Source organism: Micromys minutus, assembly GCF_963924665.1.
Source record: "Micromys minutus genome assembly, chromosome: 18".
NCBI lineage: Eukaryota > Metazoa > Chordata > Mammalia > Rodentia > Muridae > Micromys > Micromys minutus.
The window spans coordinates 14000848-14024293 of NC_137953.1; the positions used below are offsets into that span (position 1 = coordinate 14000848).

General features: G+C 41.6%; 2 protein-coding genes across 6 annotated transcripts in view; one reads left to right on the forward strand and one right to left on the reverse strand.

Annotated features, from left to right (window-relative positions):
• IMMT (inner membrane mitochondrial protein) overlaps window positions 1–10537 on the reverse strand; it is a 36326-nt gene extending 25789 nt beyond the window's left edge. For 3 of the 5 annotated variants that reach the window (XM_080931967.1, XM_080931966.1, XM_080931965.1), the window contains exons 1-2: window positions 10328–10536; window positions 303–376 (exon numbers count right to left, since the gene is read on the reverse strand). In XM_080931967.1, the coding sequence (XP_080788093.1) occupies window positions 303–376; window positions 10328–10372 (119 nt within the window). In that variant the 5' untranslated portion in view covers window positions 10373–10536. Of the gene's footprint in view, window positions 1–302; window positions 377–10327 lie in introns of all 5 variants that reach the window. The other 2 variants (XM_080931964.1, XM_080931968.1) reach the window with 2 other exon arrangements.
• A 7278-nt stretch (window positions 10538–17815) lies between these two features.
• MRPL35 (mitochondrial ribosomal protein L35) lies at window positions 17816–22984 on the forward strand. The gene is made up of 4 exons (XM_080931948.1): window positions 17816–17877; window positions 18869–19058; window positions 19818–19962; window positions 22605–22984. Exons 1-4 carry the CDS (start codon window positions 17835–17837, stop codon window positions 22791–22793), a joined length of 567 nt encoding a protein of 188 aa, XP_080788074.1. The 5' UTR covers window positions 17816–17834; the 3' UTR covers window positions 22794–22984.
• Window positions 22985–23446: the final 462 nt, after the last annotated feature.

Genomic DNA, 23446 nt, shown 5'->3' on the forward strand with positions numbered 1-23446 from the left:
GCACTCAGGAGGTAGAGGTAGGCAGATCGATTTTAAGTTTGAGGCCAAACTGATCTACATATTGAGTTCCAGAACAGCTGGAGCTGTATTGAGAGACCCTGTCTCAAAAATATTACAACATAAGTGAAAAATCTTACTGTACTACACTCAGCCTTCCTCTGATGTCCATGGATGTTATCAAAATACTGTTTTCTTAATAAAAGTTATTTTATGCAACCATGTCCATATTCAAACACACACACACACACCTCTATTATTAGTACACAGTAAAGAGCTTGGTTCCAAGGAGACAAGCCACATACCCAGAACTGCTTGAAGTGGAGTATCTACGGCATGGTCGTAGTGGACGGAGGACAAACTTCCCACACAGACAACTCTAAAGGAGGAGAAGACATTACATCAATACATTAAAGGAATTTGGAAGTACAATGGCTCATACTTCTAACCCCAGCACTCTGCAGGATAGGAAAGATCACAAACTACAGGCCAGTCTAAAATACAAAGCCAGACCACCTCAAAATGCAAAACATTTAAATATGTCTCTGAAGTTTTAAAATTGAAAAGTACAATTATTAATCAATCTACCACAAACCACTTTTCTGAATATTTAAAAACAGTTCAGCACCAGCACTTAGAAGGCTGAAGCAGAAAGACTGCTCCAAGCTCCAGGCCAGCCTGGGATCTGCGATAACACCTTGTCTCAAAAAAACAAAAACAAAACAAACCACACAACCTCAAAAACAGTAATGAAGAAAAGTTATTCCTAAACATTTTATGCTGTTGAATTTTTTAATTTTCTTCATGTTTGTTACATTTATTGTCTATATGCACACACACTCAGCTACATGTGTGCACTTGAGAACACACGCACTCTAATCCATATGTAGAGGTCAGAGGACAACTGTGGGAGTCACTTCTCCACTTATCCTCTGTGAGAGCTGGGGATCAAAGCTCACCAGGCTTGTGCCACAAGCATCTTGTCCAGGACCATCTGGCTGGCCCTAGTTGGTTTGGTTGCCATTGTTTTGTGAGTCAGGGTCTCACACAGCCCAGATTAAAATTGAATCCTTGATCTTTCTGCCTCCAACTCCCAAGAGCCCCACAGGATCACACACAAGCAATTTTTAACTTGAAAAGAAAATCAGAATGACTCATTGGTACTTTTAAGCTCATATATGATACTTATTTCTTGAATGTCACTGGGATTTTCCATAAGCTTTCTTAACTAGAGAAATAGGTCACTGGGAGCATGACTTTGGGCTATGTCTTGTCAAAGTCCTATCATGGAATCCTCTCTGTATTTCTTGTGCACCATGTGGTAAGAATCTCCTGTCACATGTTTGTACCCATTTCTAAGATGTTTCATTTCATCATGGCCCTAAGAACCAACCACAAGCTATGTGTGGACTGAGCTCTCTGAAACAAAAAACCAAATGAATCCCCCTTAAGTTGTTTTCCTTGGATATCTGATCACAGCAACACAAACACCTAACTACCAATACAAGATAAAACAATAACAACAAAAACACAAAACAAGCAGGACGGAATTTAAACAAAAGAAAGAAAAAGTGAAAAAGACACAGGATGCTCCAAGAGACAAGAAGCCAGCCATACCTAGAACTTAAAAATGCAAACAGACCCCATTTTTAGTGAAGGAACAGGAAATGAACGAGAATCCAAAGAGGAGAACAGAAATTCCCAAGCAGCAGGGATGAACTATAATCAGGGAGTCTGCCATCGTATCCAGCTAGATTCTGCATCTATCCTCTGACTGACTGTGCCTGCTGTGTTCCTCTAGCTGTCTGCTTTTTTGAAAGAAACTATCCACAGAAATTATCCAGTGCCTGGCACCCAGTAGATGCTGATACAGAAAAGGAAGCAGATGACTTTAGTACTCTGAATTCCAGAACAAAACTGAAGGAGGTTAAGAACTTTAAGGCCATATCAAAGACATCGTATCCATTTTAAGATCTAGGTAAAATGATAAGAACTTGGTTGTAGTGGAATAAAATATTTATAGTATCTTAGAGTGAGCTGCAATGGGAAGGGAATATCAGCTGCTCTAGCCCACACCCCCACAAAAAAATAGAGCAGAGTGCATTACATAATATTGACTATACATGTGTGTGTAAGCCGTTTAGGGGGGATCAGTTGTTCTAGCCTCAACCTTCACCAAAAAAAAAAAAAAAAAAAAAAGATAAGAATGCGTATATTTTGCAATATATTTTGTATGTTTTACAATACTGACTGTAACAACATGGCACTGCCAAATGCTCTTTCAGAAATATACTGCTACCTATCAAAGTTTTGTGTCCTTCCCTGATGTGGGTTGATGTCTATATGCAGGTAAGGGCAGGCACAAGAAAAGGCAAGGCCTGTAATTGGGTAGTGAAAAAGGTGGACTGAGAATTTCAGAGATAGGGCTTTTTTTTTTCATAACAGGTGGTGATCCAACATGTTAGGCAAGAATCCACTAGAAATTTAAGATTATCAGCCTGAGAGAGTTTTATTTTCTAAGTGAGAGAAAGGTGGTTTCAGGACTAGTCACTTAGACTTAAGAAACACAGGAAGTCTCTGCTTGCAGGCTCCGAGGTCCCCTGCTGTGAAAAGTACAGGCTGCTCTGAGTTAGAGAGCCTGAAAATGGAAGCTACCTATTTCCTTAACAGATGCTGACTGGAGTGTGATTTAATTCAAAAACTGGTTTATTTGCTTTTAGATTCTTTTTCTTAGATTTATTTATTCATTTTATGTATGTGAGTATACCACAGCTAGGGCTTCAGACACACCAGGAAAGTGGATCTCATTACAGATGGTTGTGAGCCACCATGTGTTTGCTGGGAATTGAACTCAGGACCTCTGGAAGAACATCAGACATGTTGAACTGACCTGCTTGAACTCCTGATCACAGGTACTTTCAGCCGAATCCAGTCAGAACAGTAATCGGAGACTTTAATAATCATTCACATGGCCTTCTTAAGGCCTAACCAACTCCCTCATTTTTCCTACTCCTCCTGTCCCACCCACTACCCGCCCATTCAAAATATCTCAATGCCCATATTCAGCCTGAAGAGTCAATGACCCAATGTCCTTGACTTTGGAGGACTGAAGGTGGTTATTCTAAGGTTGCCTTTCTGGGAAATTATAAATGGTCATAATTTAACACGGAGAAATTGGCTAGAATTGATTGTGCAGCCATAATTTCATTTGATAGAAATCCTTATAATTGTTACGAAGTTAAAGTTGCAATTTCTCACATTGGTACAGATTTGTTTTGATGCAGAATTAGGGCTTTCATTGGCATAAATCTCCTCTATTGTTACAAAAGTTTTAAAAGTACAAGGCTTGGACCCAGTCCTTCTATTAATGCTGATCTGAGATGATGAAGCATATGAGTTAAGGCCCAGAGAGCAAATTAATGACTCTGAGTTTACTGTTAGGGTGTTTGCAAGATATTTTATTAGAAATAGCTGAGAGTAATTAAAGGACGATAGTCCAGATTACTTTACATAGATAGTTTTCAAAAACATCAGAAATCCACAGAATGTAACAGTTAATGTTATCATTTGTTGAGACATATCTGCTCCTAACGGCTCCCCTTTCATGGATTCAAAGTAGCTGAGCATCTACCTCCAGGTGAGGTTATACATCATGGCAAGGCAGCCACTAGGCAGCAATTGCCTATTTCTTCTACAGACCTATACTGTTCATGAGAGAGGACACAAGTTACAGGTTAGGACACCTTAGTTCTGCCGAGACAGAACTAGCTAGTCCTTAATAATTCCTGTTTCATGAGTTCTGTCAGATGATTTTGGGCCAGAAGGCTAAGACTAATGCTCCAACATGTTGACAGGGGACAGTATAGGTAGGCAGCAATCTCTCTAACTTGTCTGAGTTCTAAAGCTGTGTTAGGCTTCATTTATTTTCAGGTAATATTAGTGGTTCTTGGATTTCTGACGGGGTTGAAGACCGGTAGTCTCATATCCAACCCAGGCTATTTAACATTGAGAAAGCATATTAAATTACATAGTTTTCAGATAGTATACAAGCTAAACCAGGACATAACACATATGAAAGTATAAGCCTTAAGTTAGGATAAATAACAAAGTGTTCTACTTAATTGACAAAAATCATTGACTGGCTGTTAGATACATCTTTTTTTTTCTTTTAAGATTTATTTATTACATATAAGTACACTGTAGCTGTCTTCAGACACACCAGAGGAGGGCATCAGATCTCATTACAGATGGTTGTGAGCCATCATGTGGTTGCTGGGATTTGAACTCAGGACCGCTAGAAGAGCAGCCAGTGCTCTTAACCACTGAGCAATCTCTGCAGCTCTGTTAGGTATATCTTATACTTTATAAATTACAGAATGGTAATAGTTAGGCTCAATTTATATTTGAGAGGAAAGAGCCTTTTAATTGGACAAGAGGGGGAAAATATAAGTTGATGTCTATATGCAGGTGAGGGCAGGCACAAGATAAGGCAAGGCCTGTGATAAGCAGTGGAAAGAAAAATGAGCTGAGAATTTTAGGTGGGACAGAAAATACAGAAGGGAAGAAGATGGAGGAAAAGAAAGACTATCCAGATTTGTGTGGCTTTAAATATCTTTTATTTATGATATATTTATTTATTTATCACAGGTAGCTATGAATATCTTATAAGGGATGCATAATTATAGGACAATCTGTCTTATCTAGGTGGACAGTTTATATCAATATCAATTGGCTGAGTTTACTGTGTGGATGTTTTGTGGGGTAAGAATTTACTTATATAAATATGATTGATAATTTATAAAACTCTATCTAGAATTTTGATTTTACTGGGTTACTGGGAATAGTGACTGTAACCATAGGGGCGGATGCTGGGAATAGGAGCAGAGTCCACAGCAAGAGAACCACGAAATAGGTGGTCTCTACATGGGGCTAGCCAGAGGTGTCTAGCTAGGTGGGATGGTACATTTTTTGTTTTTTTATTATTTAACACAACACCCTGATAATATAGAATTTCCTTTATGGACATTATCCAGAATAGACAAATTCATAGAAACAGTAAATAGTGGCTGCCAGGGTTTAGGTAAGAGGAGATGGATGGGGTAGGAGAAAGTGCAAGGGCAGGCTTGGTTAATAATTCACTAACAGAGGGCAGTGAAAATGATGCTCTGTGCCTTCTCAAACTACAGCATAAAAGGACTTGGCTTTGGCCTGACTCTGTTCTCAGAACCTGCTAAACTGTGAGAAAATCCCAAAACACAGAGATGCCATAAGCAGGAGTTCCAAGGTAACAGTCACTGCTGAGCCAGCATCAGCAGCCAAGCATGAGAGTAAGGGATACTGGGAACTGACTTGTCCTAGGCACTGTCTTAAGGGTCAATTCGCAACAACTGTCCAGATGCTCCCAGGAAAGACCTAGAACAAAAGCAAAGAACAATGCTGCTATTTCCCAGATGCAGAAGGACTTGTTACATAGCTGTAGTTAAGCAGAACCATATTTCGATTTTTAAAAATTTCATTAGAATTTATTCAATTTACTTTATATGTATTTTTATCAGAATGTATGTGTGCCGTGCACATGCTTGGTGCCCATACAGAGCAGAAGGCAGCATCAGATCCCTTGGAACTGGAGTTATGGATAGTTGTGAGCCTCCTTATGAGTACTGGGAATTGAACCCAAGCCCTCGCAAGAGCTGAGCCATCTCTCCAGCCCAATCAAAATACATTTTATGTGGTTCCCTTGGACTGAACATAGGCCATCAAGCTTAGCAGCAGGTGCACATTTGATAGGTTTAAACCAGCTGCAACTGCCTTGTTTTTTAGAAAAACTCATACTGCCCTTGACTCTCTGAAGTGTTTGTCTAACTCTGCCTCTCTGACCATCTGCAAATACCCATTAGCAGGTTTTATCTGTGTCTGGTAAAGTTCACTAAGTATTCATCATTTGAACTAGTTAATGGTATACAGTCTATTAACAAGGCTCAATAATTACCATCACCACCACCAAGTTCTAAAAATCACAGGCTTTCATCAATCCAAAAAGGAAAAGTAGGCTCTACTAAGCTGTCACACATCCCTCTTGCTTCTTTACCCTCTTTCCTAACATCTGGCAGCTTTTTGCTTCATGAATATCTATTCTGGAAAAGGAAATCATACAATATACTTACTGCCTTCTGTTACAAGATTTCCAAATTGCTTTCCAAAGGAGCTGCAAGTTTACACTTCCACCCAGTATATGTTCCCATCAGCATTGTATTGTACTCAAAAATCACAAGAGTGGGTAAGTAGGTACCTCACTTCCAAGACAGAGTTTGTCTGTGTAGCCCCGGATGTTCTGGAACTCACTCTGTAGACCAGACCTCCAACTAGAGATCTGTCTGCAGTGCCACTGGAGTGCTGGAATTAAAAGTGTGTGCCACTATCACCTGGCTCCTAAAATGTTTTTAAGTTATCTTGTTTCTTTGCATTTCTGCATACAGAATCTTATCATATAAAGGTGTCCCTCATTTTTTCCTTCTTGAGTATCTTTTTATCTTAGTAATGTTTCTATTGCTATAATGACATACCATGAGCGAGACAAGATTTGGCCTAAGTCAAATGAGACATGCAAATGCTCTCTTGCTCTTTCCTTCCTACTCCCGCTCTCTCCCCATTTCCTTACCCCCTTTCTCCACGTGCTCATGGCCGGCCTCTACTCTTCTCTCTACCTCTACTACCCTCTTGACTTCCCTCCCATGCCCTGAATAATACTATACCATCGTGTGACTGGTCCCTCAGGGGGAAGGAATACCTCATGGGCCAGCTGAAGCAGCCCCTTCCCCCATACCTCACCACACATCTACAAAACAAACACAAAAACCGAGAGAGAGAGAGAGAGAGAGAGAGAGAGAGAGAGAGAGAGAGAGAGAGATGTGTAAATTACTACATCCAAGTATGATGTAGGAAAGATGTAGCTGAGAAGGTGGCATGCAGTTGAGTAAACTTAACATTTAAGTTGGTGAACAGACTGCCCTCTGTAGCACGAGTGAACTTCATCCAAATAGCTGAAGGCCTGACTAGAATGAAAGGACTTCTCTAGCACAGTGCCTTTAGACTGGAACTGTGCCAGCTGCTCCCCTAAGTCTCCATACTGCTGGCCTGCAGACTGCAGCTCCACCTGGCTTCCTCAGGCTCTGGTCAGCTAGCAGGCGTGCACACAGTTTTATTTCTCTAGAGAGTCCTAGCCTAAGGAGTGGGTTTAAAAGAAAGTCAGGGTATTTGTTGCGAATAGGGGGAAAAGAAAAGAAAAAAAAAAAAAAAAAAAACAGATTACTTGAGCATGTCACATTTACTGAGCATCTGCTAGGAGCCAGGGACTGTCATTAGTGGAAATATAGCAGCAAATAACATAGGCACAGGCTAGCTGTGGAGGTTGAGGACCTTTGTAGGATAGAAGTGTGCAATACTGACCCTGGCTGACCCAAACTGTAACTATAGAGACTTGGCTGGAGCCCTCTGCCTGCGGAGTGGTGGGACTGCAGGTATGCAACACCACACTGAACTTGGACCTTACACTTTAAGTACAGGAAACATAAGAAATACAGTCAGGTAGTGCTAAGATGTATAAAATATGAAATTGTAAAGTGAGAGTGATATAGAGAGGGAAGAGTGGTCCAAAGTCCACTCTGAAAGGAGGGAGATTAAGAAGCTAAGCAAAGACCTGTGAAGAGGTCAGAGAAAACAGAAACAAAAACAACAGAAAGACCACCAGCGAGGCATCTTGCTAGAGGTACTACTGTAAAAGACAGTGAGGGAGGCAGGATGGAAAACAAGATTATAAAGTACCTGGTGAATGTGGAAAGGAGCCAGGACTTTATTCAGAACATGAGGGGATATCAATGAAGAGCATGGCGTTCCATGTTTGCTTTTTAAAAGTCGTTTACTAGCCAGTAAAGAACTTATTTGAAGAGAAAAAGGCAAGAAGAAATAAAAGGGGCTGGAGAGATAGCTCAGCAGTTAAGAATACGGGCTGCTCTTCCAGAGGTACTGAGTTCAATTCCCAGCAACCACATGGTGGCTCACAATCATCGGTAATGGGATCTGGTGTGTCTGAAGACAGCTACTGTGTACTCATATCATATACATTAAATAACTAAATTTTAAAAAAAGAAGACATGGAAGCAGATGAAATTTGCCAAAAGTGGAATCATTTGGTAACTGATAAAAAACAAACCTGAATGTAGAAACATAAATGCAAAACTGAGAGAGGGGAAGAGAAGGGGAGAGAGGGAGAAAGAGAGAGAAAGAACAAAAACTAGAATTTATCTCAGGAAAATAGCCAAAGATTCACCACCTGGACTGGGTATAAAACTGAAGAGGTAACCAGCCAGGTGGCAGACGTAGAATAGTATAAAGAAGATAAATGAGATACCAGCTGATTGGGAAACAAGCCTTGCCGAAGGCCTAGGCCATTTATTCATAAATAAGCCTCATGAGTCATTATTCAGGAACGGGGCACATGTGGAAAAGCCCAAACACTTACATTTAATATTCTTCCAGAGGACCTGAGTTCTGTATCAGTCAGGGAGTCTACAACCACTGATTAACCTTAGCACTGAGGGATACAGTACCCTTGTCTGGCCTCCATAGATACACGCATATACACACACACACACAGAGTATCCTTCTCTCTCATACACACAAAAATATCAATATAGCAAAATAGCAATATCAAATACTACTGAATGAATGAATCAATGAATGAATGAATGAAGAGATAATGACAATAAACCTATGAATTTTTTGACAGTGATTTCAGGGAACCTAAAAATGTTTGTTGAAAGCTAGAATACAATTCATGTTTCCGTCTCTAATTGAGCTCCCCAAGGTGAAATTAGGGAAGTTACTCAGGGCTAGTCTAGTAATTAAAAAAAAAAAAAAAATCAATGATAAGAGAGATGTTGAAGTCAAAACTAATACCAAATGTGTTATGTTTGGTGTTATGACTGGCCTTTAAATGCTTGTGGCAACAAACTGTTAGCAGGCTCTCCTCTCTCTCCCTCCCCCCCCATCCTCCCCCCCCTTCTCTCTCTCTGGCTCCTCTCTCACTCTCCTCTATCTCTTCCTCTCTCTCTCTCTCTCTCTCTTTCTCTCTGTCTGTCTCTGTCTCTGTCTCTGCAAGACACAGGAGAGAACAAGGACTTTAGTACAACATCTGAAGGAGCTGAATTTAGCTAATTATGAGTTTGGTGGAAGTAGAAAGTACTATCCACAAATGAGAATCAAAGTATGGCTAATACTTCTCAACAAAGCTTTGTATGGCTCTGAGTCAAGTCTCCTTAACACTAATGCCCATAACATAAAACTGTAAGCTAATCAATGAGGGTGTTACTACAGTCTGCTTAATGTGTGCTGTTTAATAAATACCAACAGAAAACTAATATGGTGCTCACTCCCCGTGCAAGAGGCTGAAAAATAAGCAAAACTAAAGAAGAAAACTGCTTTAATTTCAATCATCTCGGGACGGCCCTGCCTAGGGATTTTATCCAATTACTGCTCACGTTGCAGCATGTTTCTCATAACCTTTCATCAAAGTCTTAATTTTCTAAAAATCCTGAGTAATGGAAACGGAGTTTTTATTCTCAACTGTAGAAAGTTTTGCTGACAGTTATGAAAAACAGAGACAAATGGTGCCTAAGATACCTGGGTCCAGGGCTTAGAGACACTGATCCCCAAACTAATCTTAGAAATGAGCACAAGGTCATGACTTCTGTCCTTCTTTAGCACCAGAAGTTTAAGCTCGAGAAACGAAAAGCCTTTCGCCTTTTACTGTAGAGTAAGAATAGCTCAAAGGTGCTCTCGACTACAAAAACAAAAGGGACCCACCCCAGACTAACTGCAACTTTGACCCCTAGGCTCTCTACTGTCCGGGAACCCGCTTATTAAAGCTGCAACAAGCCCTGAGAAGCGATCCCTGCTGGGAATTGTAGTTCTCCCACTCCGACCTTCATGATTGGAAACCTATCGCGTGCCCAACCGGCGGCCCAGACGCCGGCAGCCAGAATTGGTTCGAGACTGAAGTAACGAGGTACTGATTGGATACCAGGTCCCCGAAGCCACGCCTCCGCAGCACACCCGCCTCCCCGCGCTCCACACCCCAGCCCGCTTCTTCAGCAATAACCCTGTAGTCATTCCAGTCCAGCGGCCGCCCTAGAGGGCTGCCTCAGTTTCTCGCTCTAGGGCTCTAGGAGAGCCTTTGCCTGGGGAGTGCGCATCATGGGTGCCTCCCACGTTGTCCGTTGGCAGTCCGCAGTCAGCGTGACCACGCGCCCCCTCGGAGAGACCCCACGCTCACCTGGGCCGCGACGGTCACGCCGGATAACTGACAGGCCCGCAGCATCTCTGCCGAAGCGACGGCGCTGCTGGTGTACGCGGGATCGACCGCGGCGGCACGAGAGGAGGGCGTGCGTGCGTGCTCGTGTGCGTGCCCGCGTCTGTACAGCCTGTCTGCGTCCGGCGCACCGGAAGGGCCACCGGCACCACTGCGCACGCACCGCCTCCTTCCCTGGTTCAGCCGAGGCGGCTCCCTGAGGGTGGGACTCACCCCGGCTGCGAAGGTGGGAATAAGCGGTGATTGGTGACTGGGAGGCGGAAGGGCAGGTTTTCCTTCCGGGTCGTGCTCCCGGGGCTAGTCTGTCGGCTGATGACTGGGGTTACTAGGTGAACTGGCGGGAGAGTGGTGTGTAAGGTTCCACTGTGGTTCTTAGAATTAAAGCGTTGACGAATTAAATTAGACTCTTAGAATTAAAGGGTTGGGGAGGTGGGTCCGGTAGGGACGCCTGCTCCCAGTCCTGACGACCTAAGTTTGATCTTTGCGACCCCTATGGTAACAACAGAGAGAATCGATTCCCATTAGTTGTGTGTGACTAATGGGAGGTGAGGCACATGCATGCCCACATTTTTTGTTGTTGTTGCTACTTTGTTTTAGTTTTTACCCCAAAGGGTTGCTGGAGAGTAGGTGAATGAGGACGGGAGGCATCCTAGGCTAGAATGTGTCTCCGATGTCTTTAAATAGTAGAGGACAAATAGGAACCCAGCTTCTAAGTTCAGTTTTTTACTTAAATCACACCGCCTTTTCTGCCACTTTTATTTTACAAAGATGATTTTGGTTGCAATTTTGGGGATGGATTGGGAGACTCTTCCAAGCGTTTTAAATCTGTAGCCATCATACAATGTGTTTTTAAAAAATTAACTATAATTAATATTCTATGTACATTTCAGTATGGTTATTATTTTACCATAATAACATAAAAATTAATTTCCAAAATCTTTTGAAGACCGGGCTTAGAGGTGCACGCTTTTAATCTCAGCACTAGAGAGGCAGAGGAAGGCAGATCTCTTTGAGTTCAAGGCCAGTTTAGTCTACAGAGTTCCAAGATGGCCAGATGAATATACTAAGACCCTGTCTCGAAAAACACAGAACACAGATCAGTTTGCAAAATACTTACAAGTCATAAGTAGGTAGTTTGTTACAACACAATACAAATCGACTGCACTTTCATCTTCATTTATAAAATAAAGGAAGTCCAGTATTGTGGTCCACACTGTAAATGACAGCACTTGAGAGGCTGATGCAGGCAGGATTGGACTACATGAATCTCAAAAGACAGGGATAATTTGGAATGTATCTAAAATGTGTTTATGGTCTATATTATCTATGTTCTATACATTTTAAGCGTTTCAGGGCACTTAAGTAATGTACTTGTTGATCTTCGTCTTGTTGCCAATCAACAGCCCCCAGTCCTCCCATTTTTTAGTAGAATTCAGCTCCATCCCTGTTCACTGCTGTTCTAGTTCTCGCCAGTGTGATAACTTCTCTCACACTGTTGACCTGGGGCTGCGTTTGTACTACGCTCCTGACTACAGACCTTGTACTACAGACAGCCTTCCTTGGCTTTACGATCTCATTCTTATTGACTGGAGAGATGGTTGAATGTACTGTTCTTGTAGAGGACCCAAATTCAGTTCCCAGCCCCAATATCAGGCAGCTTGAAACTGCCTATAAATTAACAGAGAAACTAACACCCTCAGCCCTCCAGATAAAGACACATACACATGATTTTAGAAAATAAAAATAAATCTTAAAAGATTTAATTTTTCATTTAACTGTCCTCAATCCTTGGAGTGATGGCACAATCAGTAAAGTTCCTGCTCTTAGACACGAAGACCTCTGTGTATGTGTGTCTGTCTGTCTGTCTGTCTATGTGGTGTACTCATGCACATAATTTTAAAACTTTTGTTTTCTTTTTAGTTGTTTAAAAAGCTGGATCTGGGTGTAGGTGTATGAAGACATGGTTTACCAGTTAAAAGCACTTGTTGCTCTTACAGGGCATCTGAGCTTGGTTCCCAGCACCCACCTCAGGCAGCTCATAATCTCTTTTAACTCCAGTCCCAGGAGTTAAGTTTGCATACTCATGCAAAGACAATTTTTAATTTTTACATCTTTCTGGGTCTAGTGAGATCGATCAGCGGTTAAGAGCAATTGCTACTCTTCCAGAGACCAAGGTTGAGTGTTCTGTGTACACCACCACCACAACCCCACTCCCCATAGCTTGCAAACATCTATGACTCCAGTTCCAGGTGGTCCAGTGCCCTCTTCTGGCCTCTGTGGTGGCTGATGCTTGCACATGGTGCAGACACATGTGCAGGCAAAACACCCATTCGAAACAAAAAAAGATGGGTATGATGGCACTTGTCTTTACCTTTTGCTGGGAAGTTAGGACAGATCTCTGGAGATCCAGTCTACAATCTGTGGACTTCAGAATATTTGAGAAACCATGTCTCAACAAGGAGAGGATGTAGACATGGCCCAATGGGTAAGAGCTGTGATGGCTAGTTTTCGTCAACACAAACTAGAGTCACTTGGGAAGAGGGAAACTCAACTGAGTAATTGCTTCTGTCAGATTTCCCTGTGGGCATACTTCTGGGGGCATTCTCTTTACTAATGACTAATGTGGCTCAGCCCACTACAAATGGTGTCATCCCTGGGCAGGTGGTCTTGGGTTATAAGAAAGAAAGCTAAGGGGAATGAGGGGAGATGGAGAATTGCTCAGTGTCTAAGAGTGTGTACTGCTCCTGCAGAAGTCCAGAGTTCAGTTCCCAGCACCCACATCAGGAGTCTCTAAGTGGCCTACAACTTCAGCTCCCATCAGTACCTCTGACCTGTGTGCACTGGTACACACATGTGCATACCCACACACAAACACTCGTGCATATAATTTAAAATAGTGAAGAAAATAAAGGATGCTAAGTAAACCAGTAGGCATCACCCCTTTGTGGTCTCTGCTTCAGTTCCTGTCTCCAGGTTTCTATCTTGAATTCCTGCCCTGACTTTTCTCAATGATCTATCATAACATGGATTTCTTAAGCCAAATAAATCCTTTCCAAATTAGATTTGGTCAATGTTCTATCACAGGAACAACAAGCAAAACAGGTCACAGAACCCATCACTCTTGCAAGGGACCTGAATTCAGTTTTCTTTTTTATAAATAGAATTTATTTTTTATTTTCTATGCATTGGTGTTTTGTATGCATGTGTGTCTATGTGAGGGTATCAGAGCACCTAGAACTGGAGTTACAGATAGTCCTGGTCCTCTAGGGGACAGATTTTCCAGCCTTCCCTGAGTTCAGTTTTCAGAGTCTAGATGCAGTGGTTCCCCAACAACTTAAAAGAACAGTTCCAAGGGCTCTGATGTGCTCTTCTAACCTCAGAGGGTGTGATGGTTCGAATATGCTTGGCCCAGGGAGTGGCACTAGTAGAAGGTGTGGCCTTGTTGGAGGAAGTGTGTCACTCTGGGGATGGGCTTGGAGACACTCCTCCTAGTGGCCTGAGGATGCTCAGTCTGTTCCTGGCTTCCTTTGGATGAAAATGTAGAACTCTCAGCTCTTTCTGCACCATGCCTGCCCGGATGCTGCCATGCTTCTGCCTTGATACTGGACTGAACCTCTGAACCTGTAAGCCAGCTTCAATTAAATGTTTTTATTTATAAGACTTGCCTTGGTCATGGTGTCTGTTCACAGCAATAAAACCCTAATTAAGACAGGCATCCTCAAATATGGTATACACATGCATGCACATAAATAATAGTAAATATATACACATACATCTATGCATATTTTAAAGTAAGATGGCTCAGTGAGTAAAGGCACTTGTCACTAACCTTGAATTAGTTTCATCCTAGGATCCCATACAATGGAAGGAGAAAACCAGCTCCTGAAACTGACCACTAAACTCCACACATGCACACACACACACACACACACACACACACACACATGCACAACATTTTAATATAATAATGTACACACGCACACCAAACACCACACACAAAAATCACAATATTTTTATGAAAAATTTAATGCCAGACATGTTCATCCTCACTTGTTAAAACTCATAGGTTGTTCTGTTTTAAAATGTTACTAAATTTGTGAGTGATAGTACAAGCATATAATCTCAGCATTCAAGAGGCAGAGGAAGGACCATAAAAACGAAGAACCAAAAATAACAAAATGTTACCAGGATTAGACTATCACAGCTTGGAAAATTTGTGTCGCATAATTTCCCTATTAAAGAAAGTTCAGTGACTCCCTTGCCAACCAAACCCCCTTTAATTGTGCTGGCAGATGGTTCTGAGTAAGAGCCCTAGCTGTGCAAGACTGGACCATGAGTGAAGCCAGATGTGGGGTATGCACAGATGTCTCAGAGAAACAAGTATGACTGTCTTGAGGGGTTTAAATGTGATTGGAGTAACCCATGGGAGCCCTGGGACTCTTGCAGAGGAGCTCATAAACGGAAGACTATTGTTGTATTGGTAAAGTATTATTTGCCTTTTATTCTGATAATCGTGTAAATGTACAGAGGCTACCTGATTTACTAATATCAGAAGAAATTGAATGTAGAAGCAAATTGCACAACTCGGGAATTTTTAGTTTTCTGGTGATTTTTAAAATTTGTTTTAATAAATAAGGTCTCCCTCTTGCCCACACAGGCCTTTAACTAGAGGCAGGTTGTTCTGCTTCGAATTCTGAAATATTGGGGTTACAGGCATGAATCACCATGTGCAAATTGGCTTTGTGTGTGTGTGTGTGTATTTGTTTTGTTTTGTTTTTTTAATGCTGGACCTTAGATTTCACAGTTTTTAGTTGTGTTTACCATTAGTGAATTTATTGTCATTTTGATTATATCTGGTAAGTGAAATAGCCAGTCCCTCAAGATGTCTACTTTCTTCTAATCCCTTTGGATATGGTCCCTTATAAGAAAAAAATGTTGATGTAATTAAGAGTCTGTCATTCTGGCAGAAGCAAAAAGATCTCTAAGTTCAAGGCCAGCCCAGTCTACACAGATTGTTTCAGGCTGGCCAGGGCTACAGAGTAAGACCATGTCAACAAAACAAAACAAAAAAAAAACAGAAGAATTTTTGTAGCTCAGTGATTGCAGGCATTCTTAGCATGTAGGGGTCATGAGTTCAATTCCAAGTACTAAATATAAAGTAATTTTGAGATGAGAAAAACATTTTTTATTATCTGGTTAGCCAAGAATGGTTATAAGATTGAAGGAGGATGAGAGGAATGAGACACTGTCTTAGAAAATACAAAACTGGGGGCTGGAGAGATGGCTCAACGGTTAAGAGCAACCCACTGCTCTTCCAGAGGTACTGAGTTCAATTCCCAGAAACCACATGGTCACTGTACTGGCTGGTTTTGTGTCAACTTGACACAAGCTGGAGTTACCACAGAGAAAGGAGCCTCAGTTGAGGAAATGCCTCCATGAGATCCAGCTGTAAGGCATTTTCTCAACTAGTGATCAAAGGGGGAGGGCCCAGCCCATTGTGGGCAGTGCCATCCCTGGACTGGTAGACCTGAGTTCTATAAGAAAGCAAGCTGAGCAAGCCAGGGGAAGCAAGCTAGTAGGCAACATCCCTCCATGGCCTCTGCATCAGCTCCTGCTTCCTGACCTGCTTGAGTTCCAGTCCTGACTTCCTTTGGTGATGAACAGCAATGTGGACAATGTAAGCCGAATAAACCCTTTCCTCCCCAAGTTCCTTCTTGGTCATGATGTTTTGTGCAGGAATAGAAACCCTGACTAAGACAGTGACTTATAACCATCTAAAGGGATTAGATGCCTTCTAGTCTGTGGATACATAGTTAAAGAATCAATAAAATACAAGTGTCTATGAGCTAGGGATTGCAGACATTTTCTAGAAACTGGAAAGAAAGCAAGAGAAAGGACTTCTTTTCTAGAGCTTCCAGAAGAATCACAGCCTTAGTGTAACTTGATTTTTAGTCTTTAGCATTTATCTTAGATCTCTGGCCCACAGAAGAACTCTGATACTAAATTTAAGTCACTGAGTTTGTGATACTTTTTGTATCAGCAATAGAAAAATGACAGGACAGTTTTAATGTTTCCCAATTTTAAGTTCTAGTGTAACAAATGCCTGTAGATATAATCTATACAAGTTAAAGCTCTTTTGAATTTTCAATAACATTCTGAAGTCTTCAAGCCTCAACCTGCTATGGAGCTGTTACCCTAGGTGTAGCCACCACTAGTAGTTCCTCAATAGAGTGCAAGTAAGAGTCCTGAAGCCAAAAATTGAACAGCAGCTATTCTCTAGATGAGTTCTGTGGGATGCTTGTTTTTCTTGTTATTCTGGACCTTTTTCTTTCCTTTTCACCTTACTTTTTCTTTCTTTTTTTTTTTTCTTTTTCTTTTTAAGAGTCTACACAATCTGTGCTGGCTCAGAAGCAGAGCCTGTAATCCTTGTCATCACTGGCAGTGAGATCGCTTTGAGTACAGGAGTCCCAAGTCACCTTCGGGATCTTGAATGACCTTGTCTCAAAAATGGGGAAGTTTAGCTAAGGTTTGGGGGAGGAGTGTAGCTCACACTTTAATCCCAGCAATTGGGAGGCAGAGGCAGAGGATCTTTGTGAATTGGAGGCCAGCTTGGTTTATAGAGATACTAGTTTCAGGTCAACCAGGGCTACATACACAAATGGAAAAAAAAACAAAAACCAAAAACCTGTCAAAACAAAACAAAAGCAATCAAACAAACAAAAGTTTAGACAGAACCAACTCCTGCAAGTTTTTCTCTAACCTCCATGAGCACGCAGTGTTATTCACGAACCCAAACATAAACGCAAAATAAATAATTAAGAAGACGGTGGCTTACCCAAGAAACAACTCACAGACCATATGAAGCTCAAAAAAAAAAAAAAAAAAAAAAAGAGAGAGAGAGAGAGAGAGAAAAGAAAGACCAAAAAGTGGAAGCCTCAGTCCTTAGAAAAAAACAGTAAGGTACACCTAGACCTTAAATCATTAATAATTCAAGAGCTAAGAAGATAGCCTTGTGGCAGTTTTTGGTATTTAAAAATCATTACGTTTAATCTTTACACGCCAAGAAAACTTTGACTATTTTCATGTTATGTTTTGTTTTACATATACTTTATGATCATTGTAAATAGTAAGATTTTTTTAATACATACTATCAAACCTTAAAAAAAATCAAGTACTGACAAAAATATATTCATATAGCTTTATGCTAAAATGCTTTTAATAATCTGTACATGTATCTCTGATTTTTTTAAATAAAGTTGTAAGGAGAAAAAAAACCCAAACAAAAAGCTAAAAAAAAAAGAAGAAGAAGAAAAAGAATACGGTGGTTTTAGAGCAGAACCTAGTAGAAAGCCATAGTCCAAAGAGCTTAAACTTGGCCACGCCTGTTCCCTTAGCCCCGCCCCTCTACGTTTCGTATTCTTTTGCTTTGTTACTTTTAAGTTCACTGCGGCCACCGTAGGCAGACTGCAAGATGGCGGCCTCCATCTTCACGGGAGCCGTGAGGGCTGCCTCAGGTCAGTGTTCTATTGAAGGCGTCACTGAGAAGAGAACCGTCCTGGGAAGGAGTAGACGTTTAGTTTGGAAAGAGAAAAACAAGATGACTTGAGGTCGAAGGTTTGCTGCACGGTACCTTGCACAGTGTAGTATCCATGACCCGCGCTCCCTAGATCCACTGTCCTAGGAAGCATTACCGGAGACACCCAAGATTCCTTTTTTTTTTTTTTTTTTGATTTAGAGGTTCAATCGCCTTTCGCGACCTTGACCTTGAGAGTCATATAATCCTCTCCGGATTTTTTGATTCTGTAGTGGAAAATGGGGCTTCCTCCCACCTAAGGATTTAACAAGCTCGTAAAGCATCGAGTATCTGGTATCCTTGAGAACCGTGTGTAATTATCAAGAAACTGGCCTAATTCATTTTGAACTACACCCCTCTGATCGTGGCGGGGAGATTTAGAGGTGAAGGCAGAACCACGTAGAAAATTAAAATTACTCAAGTATGACGGGGTGATCAGTACGTTACTTACACACACCTTATACTGTAGAGATAACATTTGTGGAAGAATTGTCAGAGGACCAAGAGGGGGAAAAGTAACCATATAAAATTTCCAGGTATTAGAGCTTAAAAAATGGAGAGTTATTCCTTTTCACACCACAATTCTCATTGCACTGGATCCTGAGGGGCTGTTTCCCCATGGTATAAAATTGGTGGAGGGCAGTTAATCTTACACATATCTTATTCCTCACTTCTGGGCATAGAGGGCACACATATAAATCTGGATTACATGACGGTTTCAGAATTCTAGTTTTTCTAAAAATTATGGAGAATATTGAAATCGTTAATTTCATTCTCTGTACACTATAGGTCGATGAAGCTGTTAAAAATCATCTGTGAGTCTGGCGTCAGGAACCTCCTGTTAGTTCGACTTTTGTTTCCATGTGTTATAATATATGGGTATGTGTATATGTGTTAGAGTATATTCAGTACATGTGCTCCTGTCTTTGCAGGAATATTCCGTCCCCTGAATGTCCTGGTATCTTCAACCTATGGGAACTGTGCCAAGTATGCCTGTCTTAATTCTGCACTGCGCACCCTTCATTTTAGACACATTCAGACATCAGTTGTTTCTGCTGCTCCTAAACTTGTCACATCTGTTGGACACCTGGCATATGGGCGTACTGCAACAGTCCTTAACAGGTAAAGTACATTACAATAATATTCAGACAACATTTACGCAACATTTTCTAAAATATTTGTGCCTGGGCTGGGCATGGAGCTCTAAGGAAGAGTACTTGCCCCCAGATCTGTGAAGCCCTTTCCTCTATCTCTAGTACTGCAAAATCCATAAGATGTGTCCAAGTCATTTTACAGTCGGTAATCTTCCCCTACCTGTGGTTTATGGTATGCACTTTGCCTGACCGAGGAGGAGAATGTGATTGGTATCCTAGATGCCCGCAAGAGGACTACACAGACTACTCCTTCCTATCTTGCTGTGCAGCCTTAACTTGTAATCAGTCTCCTCAGTGCTAGGATTACAGGCGTGCACTGCCTTGCCTGGCTTTTTAAGACATTCTGCAGCACCGGGGAAGGAGCCCAAGGTCTCTGTGAGCTAGTCTATTGTATCACTAGTCGAGTATATTACTAGTCTAGCATATTACTAGTCTAGTGTATTACTAGTCTAGTTTATTACTAGTGATGTCTGCCTCCACCCTGGTCTATGTGAGCTAAGCTAGTGTACTAGTGGTCGAGTGGGTGGGTTTTATATTGGGTGTTAGGGAATTGACTCTAGAGTCTTGTATGTGCTAAACACAGGTCCTCCCTCTCCTGTGGGAGCAGATTTTAGAAGGCTTGAAGTTAGGAAGGTCGCCGTTCTTCTTGACTTCATGTGGTGTGTTGAAAGTCAGTTCCTTGCCCCTGGATCAGTCTGTTCACTACATTTCTAAAACTGTATTTTAGAGTGGCCACAGTGGTCCCCAGTGTCCTGAAGCCCCCGGTCAGAGCTCTGACGTACTGCAGTACACGGAAAGGCAAGAGAAAGACGGTAAAGTCGGTTGTGCATCGCTTCCTCCGACTCCACTCTGGCCTTTGGCTAAGGAGAAAGGTGAGTGTGCTGTGTGAGCCTAACCAGGGGGCGCTCCATCGTCTCCTCGTGCAGAGAAAGGTGTGAGTGTGAACAGAGTAACGCACTGTACAGATTGGCGGCACAGCCACTGTTGGGAGGGCGGAGAGCATTGCCCCGCCTGGCAGCGGCGTTGAGATGTGTCAGTGAAGAGCTTTCGCCTGAGTGGACCCATTGACTTGGCTCCTTAACAAGAGCACATTTTCTGTGCTCAGTTCCACGCATGTGAGCTCAGAGGCATCAGGTCCTCTGGAGGTAGAGCCACAGGCAGTTGTGAGCGGTCCAACATGGGTGCCGGTCCTCCGGAAGAGCATTTTGTGTCCTGAGCCATCTCCCAGGGCTCACCAATTTTTCTAGCCTGCCTGACCAGGAAGCTCTGGGATCCATTTGTCTTTCTCCTCACTAGTGGTGGGGTTACAGATGTCCACTACCATGCCCAGCTTTTACATAGGTTCTGGGTTCCAAATTCAGATGGTCCACTGAGCCATCTCCTCAGCCCATTTTTGGTTTTGTTTTTTCCAAACAGGCTCTTGCTCTGTAGTCTGAGCTGGCCCTCAACTAGCGTATTTATTTATTTATTTCTAATTTCTAAAAGAAATATTTGGTTAAGACAAGTCTTACTATGTTGTCCTGGACTTCCTATATAGACCAGGATGGCCCTAAACTCAACTTAGGTCTGCCTAAGATTTATTTTATCTGCAATTATTTGTACGTGTGGGTCTGTATATAAGTGAGGTGCCCATGGAGGCCAGAGGCGTTGGGTCCTGGGGAGCGGGAATTATAGGTAGTCGTCAGCCACCTGCATTAGTGCTGGAATTGTATTCGGGTCCACTGAAGACTGGTGTGGTTTTTTTGTTTTGTTTTGTTTTTTTATTAAAGTAGACTGTAGCTGTCTTCAAACACACCAGAAGAGGGCATCAGGTCTCATTACAGAGGTCCCATGTGGTTGCTGGGAATTGAACTCAGGACCTCTGGAAGAGCAGTCACAGACTGATTTATATAGCCATCATCTTCTTTTGGAAACTAAGCTAAAGTCATATCTTCACTGGTAGAAATCTTTCTAATTGATACAAAGTTAAAGTTATAATCTTTACAGTGCTATAGAATTTATTTGATACAAATTTAAGGTTTATACTTTGTTTTTAGTTTATTAAACAATACTAGTTAAGGGCTGGATAACAAGCTCATAGTTCTGAGGCAATAAAAGGGTGTTTTTGAGATATTTCAATTAAAAATGGCCAAAGGTATTCAAGGCTTAACAGTTCAGAAATGCTTTTTGCAATTAGATGGTGTTTTAAAAAGTCAGAAATCTATAAATTATGACATTTAATGTTATTTATCCTTTGTTGAGACATATCTGTTCCTTATAGTTCTCCTTTGGTGGAAAATGAAGAAATTGAGTTTCTACCTCCAGGTGAGGTATACTTTGTAGCTAGGCAGCCACTAGACATAAATTGCCAATTTCATCTATAGACTACTACTGTCCAGAAAGGGACACCTTGTGCAGAATAGTCGACCGATAATCTTTGCCAAGCCAAAACTATCAGCCCTTCAAGATTTCTGCATTTCAAAGTCTGTCAGTGATCCTGGGCCAGAAGGCTGAAGACTTGCTCTCACATGTTGCTAACAGGGGACTGCTAGTGGAGATTTGTCTCTACAACCTCTCTCAGCTCTGGAAACCATGTTAGGTTTCCTATGTTTTTAGATATTTGGCCATTCTCAGATTTCTGATGGAGTTGAAGACTAATTTAGTTTTATAGCCTACCCAAAATAACTAACTTTGAAAAAAAAATGGTCATTTAAAATATTTTCAGGTGGTAATAGTTGTACACATTTAAAGTACATTTAAAGTGAAGTTATTTTTTTGTTTTTTAAAGTAAACAAAAAGGGTGATATGTAGATCTATGTTAAGTCGATACATGATTGGACAGTGGAGAGGTAGATGGGGAAAAGGCTAGGAAAATGAAAGAGGAGGAGATCAAGATGGAACTGGAGAAAGCAGACATAGATCCAGGTAGACTTAATCGGCGCTAGGTAGATATGAGTATTTTGGGGGTTTTTATATATAGGTCTTTTTATCTCATATAGAAGAACAGTGTGTCTTTGTCCATTGGATGTAATCTATTGTGTAGAGAGTTTGTGGATTGAGAGTTTGATATATAAACCTGTATGAAAAGCTACCGGGCCTTAGAGTCATGTTTATGCCCGGTGGTGGGGTAAAGAAACACACCAGGGCGGAAGCACCAGGGCAGGCAGAGTGAACCGCCTGGGAAGGGAGTCTTGTGGAGAGTGTAGCTAATATTTCCTGCATCAGAGCCTGGCTCTCAATTTTCAGTTCTCCTGCCTCAGTTTCCTGAGTGCTTGAATTATTACATGTGTACCCCATGTCTAGCTTGTGATTTTAATATAAGTAATCTTTCCAAAGTGTTAAATTATTAATACTCTGGATATTATTATTACCTCTTTTACACATGCCTTTTTACCTACTACTTATTGCAAAGAGAAATAAACCGGTCCCTATAGAGGTCTGGCTTTGCTCCTTGGGCCTATCCACCATAAGTTATGGAGTATCTGTTGTTGCTTTTGTAAATTTTAAAATGTCTTTGGAACATTATCTCTCATAGGCTGGCTATAAGAAAAAATTATGGAAAAAGTCAACTGCAAGAAAGAAGCGCTTAAGGGAATTCGTGTTTTGCAACAAGACCCAGAGTAAACTCCTAGATAAAATGACGACATCTTTCTGGAAGAGGCGTAACTGGTACGCTGGTGATCCTTACCAGATGTACCACGATCGAACAAACCTACGAGTATAGTTCAAGCCTTCATAGGTTCCCAACTATGGAATGTAGATCTTTGTGTACAGGGTGTCCTTGCAAAAGTGAGTATGTGTGACACTGTAAACTGTACCAGCCGATAGGCAAGCTTAGGTTCCCACCATTGTGCATTAAACATTCCCAGAGTTGCTCATAGAACTAAAATTAAATTTATTGCATTATTTCAAAAACTGGTAATGGCTTTCCTTATTCCTGGAATCTTGAGTGAGGAAAAACATGAAAAGATGCTTAACAGTGGACCTTTGTGTGGAACTGCGATGTATCCAGGTCTTTCACATGCTAAACAGACACCCTACATGCATATTCCCAATATGATGTAGGATGTATTTCAAAAATCAGTACCTTGGAACTCAGGAACCACCTCGCAGTTTGATCTCCTGTCTGAAACTCCTTGACCCCAGCTGTTGGACTGTGTGTGTGTGTATGACATCCACCATCACCCTTCTGAATCTTGGCTTTTGTGTGTGTACAGTTTATATCCCTCAGACTACCTTCAGCTTGAACCTTTGTTCCCTTTAACATCACAGCCCTCAGCTCTTGTTATGTCTTCTCTCCTTATGGCCAGGGGACTCTGGGTGAGCCAGCTTTCCTTCTCATCGTCCGTCCTAACCCCTGCCATCGTGTAAGACGGA